Source organism: Oryx dammah, unplaced genomic scaffold (genome assembly GCF_014754425.2).
Source record: "Oryx dammah isolate SB20612 unplaced genomic scaffold, SCBI_Odam_1.1 HiC_scaffold_23, whole genome shotgun sequence".
Lineage (NCBI taxonomy): Eukaryota > Metazoa > Chordata > Mammalia > Artiodactyla > Bovidae > Oryx > Oryx dammah.
This window is the reverse complement of record NW_024070207.1, coordinates 54,184,135-54,193,500: the sequence shown is the minus strand read 5'-3', so window position 1 is coordinate 54,193,500 and position 9,366 is coordinate 54,184,135. Positions and strand designations below refer to the sequence as shown.

The 9,366-nt window shown below is 52.6% G+C and overlaps 1 protein-coding gene across 1 annotated transcript; it reads right to left on the bottom strand.

Moving 5' to 3' along the window:
* Positions 1-1,811: 1,811 nt before the first annotated feature.
* Positions 1,812-6,349, bottom strand: GPR50 (G protein-coupled receptor 50). The gene is made up of 2 exons (XM_040265434.1): positions 6,163-6,349; positions 1,812-3,352 (listed from the first exon to the last, which is right to left on the bottom strand). The coding sequence occupies exons 1-2, from the start codon at positions 6,347-6,349 to the stop codon at positions 1,812-1,814; spliced, it is 1,728 nt and encodes a 575-aa protein (XP_040121368.1).
* Between the last annotated feature and the right edge of the window lie 3,017 nt (positions 6,350-9,366).

Genomic DNA, 9,366 nt, shown 5'->3' with positions numbered 1-9,366 from the left:
GGCCTCTGTTGCTTGGTCCCAGCAGCCTGTGGAGTTGTGACATAATTCAGGCCCCACTCAACTCCTTCCATGAGGATAAAAGAGGACCTATTTTCAGAAGCCTTGACAGTCAGGGTCCAGGAGTCCCAGAGCAGGCAGGTCATGTCGTCCATTGTCACCACATCAGTGAGAAGAACACACCACACCCAGGGAGCCCTCCTCTGCCCCCACCACACCCAGACCAGCTCATTAAGCCACACAGCTGTGGAGAGAGGGGTCATGTGATTCACCCTGGGGTATAGCAGGGAGACTGCTTGCATCCAAGTCTGTTGGTCCCCCCAAGGGGGACACTTTTCCACCCACCCCTTAGCCCTCCCCATAAGTAACTCTGGTGGCAGAAGCAAATTTATCCACAAATCACACACCAAGGACACAAAAATGCTTTTATTTAATTGCTAGCACAAATACAGAATTGAATTAAGGCAGTATAATACATTTCCATTATCCTTACAAACGTCTGTACAATAAACTTTGCTTTAAGTGCTGATTTGAATCAATAACTGAGATTTTTATTAAACAACGTTTTCTTAAATTCTAGAGAAAAAAATAATTCCCTGGGCTGCCAACAACTTAGTTCTGTGGATCACAGAACCTCCACCAAGGCGGTGAGATTGGCTGATGTTGGCAAGCATTCCTCCCCACGTCCCTCCACACTCCCCACCACAGCGAGGAGGCTCAGTGGGACAGGGCAGGAAAGAAAGGCTTTTAGAGAGGCACTCGTTTACAAGTTCAAGCAATACTCCATTCACTTCTGGCTACCAATTATTACCTCAAATTCCCTTTTGAATGAAAAAGAAAGGTGTAAAACTGACTACATAAAAACATCAAGCTGTATAAAAAAAATCTCTAAGATAAAGAGTAGTTGTGAATTATAATATTAAAAGCATGACATAAATGATCTTAGCAACGATAAATTTGGATCTGGGGAAAAACTAGTTTATGGATGGATTTGTTTTTCTGGAACTAAGTGAAAGAAAATCCTGGCAAATACTGAAAAAAAGGTAAGCAACTACAAATAATGTAAAAACATCTCATCATTTACATTCGTGTTTGACTATAAAAATCAGCACCAACATTTGAATTTTCACAAAATAGAAATGATTCGGTGCAGCCACATCCTTCCTTTTGCCATTTGATCTCATAGGCATGAATATTTCTTTTAGTAAGATCTTATTAAGTGTGTTCTTCAGATATGGGTCATAGTTTGTTGCTGGAATTTAGAAAAACTTTTTCAAGTACTTGTACTTTATCGCAACTGCCTTTCGGACTGCCGTTAAAAGTACAGTAAAGAGTTACACACTTAAACACATAAAGCTTGAAGGAAGGCTTTAACATAGGGCACCTTTACCACTGAGCATGCGCTCCTCCCCCACCCCTGGAGGAATGGGAGAAGAAAGCAGAAACAAGGAGGAGGAAATGAGAGGGGAGAATGGGTTACACAGGTGTGGGGAAAAATCACAGTCTACAAGTTCAAGGATCACTGTGGGTTCACAGTCAATTCCAGGAGGAAAGGGAAGCTCAAAACAACAGAAGTCAAATGTGAGGGAAATTTGGTATCTCTAATAGCAAGCGCACACACTCACGCTTTTTCAGAGTACATAATGTAAAGGAGGAGTATGCCTGAAAAGGTGGGTGAAGCTTCTACCATGTCTGTGAGTCCATGCCCACGCACATCTGTCTGTGGGCAGATTCACTAAGCTATTTCAGTGTGCATTACATACGCTAGGCAAACTTAAAAGTGGACCATTGCTTGGCCACTCCAAGAGCATTTTTTACACAGCCATTTCATCAGAATCAGCATCAACATCAATAAGCACAATCTCATGGTAATCAGTGGTGACCACAGTGGGGTTAACAGTGGCAGCAGCGGCAGCGGTAGGGTCCAGCAAGCTAGCAGCAGAGTCGGAGGAGTCACTGGCAGGGCTGGAGGTAGGGTCAGAGAGGTCAAAGATGTTACACTCTAGGTGGCAGGAGGCTGCAAGCTCAGAATGGCTGGCGATGACAGGCTTAGAGTGGCTGGTGGTGATGGGCTCGAGATAGTCAAGAGTGGTGGACTCAGAGTGAATGGTAGCATGCTGGGTGTAGCAAGTGGTGGGTTTAGGGAAGTTGGTGGCAGGGCTGATGGCAGTCTTGGAGGGACCAGTGACAGGCTTGGGGTGGCTGGAGGAAGGCTTGAAATAGACAGAGTCAGCCTTGAAATAGACAGAGGAAGGCTTGAAATGGACAGAGGCGGGTTTGGGATAGACAGTGGCAGACTTGGACTGGCCCAAGGCAGACTTAGGGTGAGCAGAGGCAGATTTGCGGCAGGCAGAGACAGACCTGGAATGGCCAGAGGCTGGTTTAGGGTGGCCAGAGACACACTCAGCTTGGCCAGCTGCACCATGACCAGGTAGAGGAACATTCCGGACGCTCATTGGTATTTCCTCCACAGCAGGACAGGCATGGGCATGGTCTTGTTCACGGGCTTGTGCGCGGGCACGGGCATGGGCACGGGTGCGGGCTTGGGCCTCCTGCATCTCACGGACATCAGTGAGGAGGCCAGAGAGGAACAGGACAGGATGCCGCATTGCGTGGAAGATGGTCCAGTATTCTCTTCGGAAATTCTCATTGAGGACACCATAGATCACCGCATTGAGGCAGCTGTTGAAGTAAGCTATAAAGTAGGCTGCAAGATAAACCCAGTTGGGGATCTTGCCTGCCATCTCCTTCGGACTGACAGCCACCAGAACAGTGAGCGCATTGATAGGGCACCAGCACACTGCAAAGAGGAGGAAGATCACAAACATGGTTAGAAAATTTCGAACCTCAGCAAGCTGGTTGTCCGGATTCTGTCCAGCAGGGTCACGGGCTGCCAGCACTTTGGTCCAGATCTTCACGTAGCAGAAACCCACTATGAGCAGAGGAAGGACAAAGTGGATGCAGACGATGGTCACAGCAAAGGCGGGGTTGTTCACATAGTTAAAGATGCAGGTGTAGGTGCGAGGATCATACTCGATGGTGCCAATGTACATGTTGGGTAGGACAGCCAGAACGGTCATGATCCAGGTGACAGCCAGATAAATGCAGGTATTGCGCACACTAAAAATGCGCTCATACTGGAGGCTGTGGCAGATGTAGCAGTAACGGTTGATGGCGATGGCCATGATGTTGAAGATAGAACCGACCACACTCAGGCCTGTGATGAACCCCACCATCTGGCACTGTAACTTGCTGAGATCCCAGCCACCGATGGCCATGGCATGTAGCATCAGAGGATAGGGGTAGATGGCCACCAGCATATCAGCCACAGAGAGGCTAACCACGAAGACGTTGCCTGAAAAATATACAGGGGTGGGGGGGAGGGGGAAAGACAGAGAGGAATAAATGGTTAAGTTTCAGAAAACTACAAATATAAAGCTGGAGGGAAAGGCCAGCTGGAGTAAGTGACAATTTAGAATTCTTTCAAAGAAATACAGTCATGTTTTTATTTTTAGTTACAAGCATGTCCCAAGTGGTTTTGATGCACAAGCAGGTTCAAGCTCCTGTCCTTTCACCAAGTTGTGTTTTGTTTTTTATTCCCCTTCAGACAATGTCATCGCTGCTTTGGGAAAGAAGTGAAGTTACCACAGAACGAGCCTGTTGGGGGGACCTTCACACTCCCACACACACGGACAGACCCGCGGACACTATTTTAAACAAAAACAAAATGTAAACTTTTGGCGAGGGGAGTAGGAAGGGAGCACTGGGTTCTAGATGGAGCTGTCCGTTGTAAACAGGCTGGAGGGTGGGGATGGGGGGGGTGCGAGGGAGAGTCTGGAGGACTGTCAGGAGGTCTCAACCTCGCCTACCCCAAAACATAAATTTGCCCCCTGCCTTCTCTAACTTAAACCATTGCATTTACAACAGCAAACGCGCCTAAAGGGAACTGCCTGAGAAAGGGCATTAGAGGCCGTCCTTGTCTTAAGCGGTCTTTCCCAGCGGGATCAGACAATCTCAGACCTAACCCTGTAAATACTTACCATTTCCCAGGTAACGTAAGAGTGAAAACTGAGGCGGGTGAGGTAGGAAGGCCCTATAAAATTTTGTCTTGAGAAATAGTGAGCAAGGAGGGGGAAAAAATCAGAAAAATCTCTGCAAGAATCAGCAGAAGAGCCTGCTCCTCGAGGGTCCCGGTGCAGAGCCCCAGCATCAGCACGTTCGCTCCCCTGCACACAGGCTCCAGGCGTCCGGCCCCAGGCTTTACTGGAGCTAAACATGAAATGGGGGAAGGGGAGACATGCCTCCACTCCTGTTTCGTAGGACGGCGATAGGAACGCTGTTCGTAAAAGTTGTAAGGTCAAAGTGCAGACGCCGATCCCTTTTTCTGGGAACACCTCGTTGCTAACGACGAATTGATTTGGCAAAATACTGCACTTCATCTTGGACTGGGAGAAAATGAGCACTTTTAAAAGGGCAAAGGAATGGCTCCTTCTGACGGCTTCCGCCCGCGCTGCCAAGGCGGGGCCTCAGTGCTTCTACCCAAGACGTCTTTCTAGGGTTTTCCCTCAAAGTCATCATATCGGAGAAGAGAAGCAAAGCCTTAAAAATAAAACCACGACAACCAAAACACCTTTATTTCAATTATAGAGAGAAAGGAAGGAGAAGAAGGAAAGAAGAGAAAACGGACTTTGCAAGCGCGTTCCCCTCTGGGGCGCTCCGGCTTTGGGCACCTTCGGACCGCACTGCTGGGGTGGCAGGTGAGATGCCAGCGGGCGGCCCCGAGCCTCTGGGGGACAGCGGAGAAATCAGACACACCCATCAGAGTTTAAAAGAAAACTTTTCATGACTGCTGCTCTGTGCCTCTAGAAACTTGTATGGTGTTTGTGATTCCTCGTCCAAGCAAAGTAATCTCGCAGAGATTGGCGCCCTCCTATCCCTGGCACCCCTCCGGCCCGGGTCCCGTCGGTGCCCATCCCCTTCAGATCCCATCCCCTTGCTCCCCTCTGCCCTCGGGCCCCAGCCGGCCAGGATCTAGGCGGTGGAGACCCTGGGCACCGCCTCCTCCCTCCGGAAGCTGGAGCAGGGTGTTTGGGCCCCTTCGCCCCTCCTCCGCCTCCCCCTCCCAAAAGTCCTCTCCGGCCCAACCTGTAAACGCTGCTCGCGGGCCCGCAGTGTCCGCCGCCCCCGCCCTGGACACACAGCGCCCAGCAGCCTCCAGTACGGTTTCCCGGGCCCGCTCGCAGCCGGCCCCCTCCCCTTGCCACTGGCGAGCCACGAAGGGAGTCTAGATCTGCGCTCCGCCCCATCGCAGATCCCCACGCTTTGCGGTCTCCCTACGGTCCCCCATTATGCCGTCTGAGCTCTCCCTCAGCCTTCCAGCGATCCTTATCAGTTCCGCCGTCTTCTGTGCCCCCAGGACCCCGAGTTCCCGAACCTTTCCGCCGCCTCGTCCTGCGACCCCCGGCATCTCGCTTACGGACTTTGGGGTCTCCGCCTCAGCCGCTGCCACCGCCTGCTGCGCCCAGCCGCCCGCTCGCCTCTCTCTGTCGTGCGCCCTGGGACGGGCGGACAGAGCTCGGCTCTGGCGGACTCAGACAGCCCTGATCCACGCGCAGGCTCGAGGGGTCTGTGATCCGCCGCCCGGGAGCCGCCCTGGAGTCACAGGGCTGAGGCGAGCGGGGGCTTGGCCAGGCTTGGGCTCCACCGCCGCCGCGCCGCGCTCTGGCAAATGCCGCCTCGGCCGCGGAGAACTTAACTTTACCGAAGCGGGTCGCAACCCCGCTGCTCCCTCCGCGTAAATTCCCCCCGCGCTGCCTCGGTGCGGCCACCTCTGCGGCGTCCGGCTCGGCGTGCTGTCCCCCGGCGGCTGCTGGACTCTCCGCTCGGGTGCCGGCTCCCTCTGCATCAGGTCCCTGACGGGGCAGGGCTCAGCGGTCTGCTGCACACCTCAGGGATCTGAGATTTGCACTTGGACGCCCAGAGCTTCTCCGAACGTCCGCAGCCTGGAGAAGCTCTAAGTTGATGAGACCACCCCCCTGGCAGAATATCACCACCGCGATTCGCCGGGACATGGGAAGCAGGGCCGTCCACACGTTCCCTATTCCAGGCACCCAAACTAACACCCTAGGGGTTGGAAGTGGGTGCACCGTGGGTAGGGGGTCTTACCAGAATTTCGGAGCTTCTTGTTCTTCGACACAGCCAAAATGACCATGGAGTTGCCAATCAGGTCTACGACGATGGTGATAACCATTGCACAGAACATAAAGACTATTAGAGCCGGTGGGTAGTCCGGTTGTGGCAGTTTGCAGCCGATACAGCCGTATGGGGTAGGGACCGCCAGGGTGCGTCCCATGTTGCTGCTGAGGATCGTTAGGTCCTCCCAGCCAGGTCCGGACAGAGAACACCTGTTCTGTTGCCGGGAGCTTCGGGAAAGCTGCCACCCCTGCGAGAGTCTGAGAGCAAATGACAGCATTCCCGCCCCTCTCCGATGAGCTTTTAAAGCCTCAAGAGGCGGCTGGCTCCACCCCAAACCCCTCCTCCCGACCAATCAGAGCTCCCTGACCGCCCCCTCTTTGATCTCTAACTGGTTTTGGACAAATCCAACGCGAGGTGTCGTCTTGCTTCCGACTGCCTTGTTTGTGCTTTGCCTCTAGCCGCTCCCCCTCCCACCACCGTCCCCAGGTACCCTGCATTGTGATCAGCTCGGAATCCACCTCCCCGCACCAGCCACTGCGCATCCGTTTCTAGCAAGTTCTCCCTCCCTCTTCATTCGCAAACACCCTGGCACAGCCCTGTAGATTGCAGAGCAGGGCAATAGAGTCCCTCTTGGGGTCCAGGGCCAACCCAAGCCAGGTCTGAAGCCCCTAACAGAGTGTGTGTGGGGGGGCAGCCAGTGGCCCCTTGAATCATAGATATTCGCCCCTGCAGTGTCCTTGAGAGGTTCCTCCCATCCTATTACTTTTGCCTGTTCAAAGCCTTCTGTACTGTGTGGGAAGCAGAGGACAGCTGCTGCAGGCGGCTTCCATCCCCAATCTGCACCCCAGTCTCTACAGAACTTATCCCCACTCCGGTGCCTGGCTGGTTGACTCTCTTAGCGGCAGCGGCGGGTGGCCACTTAGTCCAGTCCCAGACTTGTGTTCTCCTTAAGGAGATGGCCCCTACGCCAGGCTCTGGGAGCAGAGTTTGTACTTTGGGAGTGAGGAGAGGTCGAAGGGAGTCGCTTGCCCCCAACTCTGGGACAAGTGAGAGTGTGAGCGCATCCTTTCCCCGCTGCCTGGTACCCTGGAGGCTGCTCTGGGAGAAAGTTAAACAGGGGCGAGGTGGGGGAAAGCCCTTCTCTTGGACTGCCGCTGCTCAAAAAGAAACCCCAGGCGAGCGGCTCCGACTCCCGTTTCCTCTCTAGGTGCTCTGCATGCTTAACCGAGTGGCGCGGGGCGCTTGATGAGCTCTGGGAGCTATGCCGGAGCAGTGGGACAGACGCGGAGACGCCGGGCTGTGCAACCCAGAAGCCCTCGGCAGACCAGCGGCCCCGCCCCAGGCATAACTCCTCTCGTTCCTTTTCCCTTGCGGGGGTCTCATTTCGACCTCAGCTGGGTCGGGCCGCCCCCCTGGCCCCGCGGATCTCCCTTCCCCAGGAGTCACAGTTCCCTGCGGCTCGCCCAGGCTCTCGGAGCTCATAGGCCATGCGAAATCCTAGAGGTTCGGGCTCTATATAGGGGCGAGATTCGGATACTCGGTCCCTCAACGACCTTGGTCTTGGGGGTAGATTTCGTGCCAGCTGCTCAAAGTTACGACTCTGATTGAGAAGTCTCCCAAACAGTTTCAGCAAACACCTTGAAACTTGTCCCAGACTTGGCTGCAGTGGGGTAGAGGGGGTTGCACTGTCCCGGAGCGCCACCATCTGGATGGTGGGAGGGGGAGGAAGGCTGGGGGGAGGTTTCCGCAGATGACTTCAACATTCAGGGACCTTTAAGGGAAAGACAGACGCGACGGAAAAAATCAGGATCGCATGCACCTTCTCTAGTTGAGAGGTCCAAACTAGTAATGTGTCCCTTGTTTGTTTGAACATGAACGCCTCACCCGCATTCTGCACTCGCTGAGAAGGGAATCTGCAAGAACAATCTTCCACCTGGAGTCTTTTCTCATTCAGTATCTCACTGCTCCTCGTCGCCTGGAGCCCCGGCCGCGCGCAGTCAGGGCCGAACTCAGCCAGGATTCGAGATAAACGCAGTCCCCCAACAGGCTCCAATGTCTCCCCTAGGCAACCGTAAGCTCCTAAAAAGAGGCCAAAGCCGAAAGCTCGTCTGCACTGTGAAGTCGTTCTTTCACATCTGGCTGCTGATGCAGGTTCCCCAAGGGTTTAGATCCTTTTAGTTGTAGCAAAGAATGGTTTTTAATTCAAGCAAATAAAAATTTGAATGAAAAAAGAAACCAGCATTCTAATGACTTAAGGCACTGGAGCGTTCCCTACCCTACCCACTGCCCCCTCAAAAGAAAACTTGTAAAGGGAGCTGGCAAACTGCTATCCAGTGCACTGTCCTTCTGAGATCAGATGGCCCAGAGCTAGTGGAGGCCCAGGACACTGGGGATTCTAGATGGACTGTGGCCTAGACTTCCTTGGGACTGAGGAATGAGCAGAACAGAGGGTCACCTGATCCCTGGCTCCTGCCCCTGTTCCAACACAGCTTGATCATAACCTCGTGGGGCTTGGATGTTTCCATACCAGACAAGTGGACGAGGCAATGATTTTAATAATGGGGGGAAGAGAATTATGCATTTGGCTAATTTTCTTATTTTTATGAATTATCTTAACAAAAAATTCTGAAAATGGTCCCCATCCTAAGAAAAACAAATGGATATCAAATCCTTTATGTGGATACCTATGAAGAAGAAAGCCAGTCAGGTTCTGAAAGGGTAGGACAAGCTCCATGTGCAATTATATTGAAACAGTTAAGGGGGGAGATTTTTACTGGGTAGAGGGCAGTGTATATGGTTTATTTAAGCTTCCAAAAGATTTCGAATTGTGTCTTTCTAAAAGACCTGCTAGGAAGTGCTAATAACTGGAGATGGAGAGAAACACTTTACTGGGGATTTGCAAGCAGTTAGGATGTAGATTCAAAACAGAGCAGAACTTGGACGTTCCCTGGGGATCCCAGGAAAACCTTGCAAACCTATATGGAGGTTGGGAAGCTTCAAGAAAATGCAACAGATAGCAGACAGAGAATTGTATGGAGAGTTTGCTGTCCTGGAACCCAGCGGGGTCCCAAGGTGATCCTTTCCCTTAGGTCACTTATTATGAGATTAGGGAGACTACACATTCTCCCAAAGGACCCCCAGCACTGAAAGCTCAGACATCCCAATCAGAGGTGG

Excerpts from the sequence above, each read along its gene's own strand:
- GPR50 (XM_040265434.1), bottom strand. The coding sequence starts at position 6,349 with ATGGGACGCACCCTGGCGGTCCCTACCCCATACGGCTGTATCGGCTGC. Across the intron at positions 3,353-6,162 it reads CAAGAAGCTCCGAAATTCTG|GCAACGTCTTCGTGGTTAGC; the intron begins GTAAGACCCCCT and ends TATATTTTTCAG.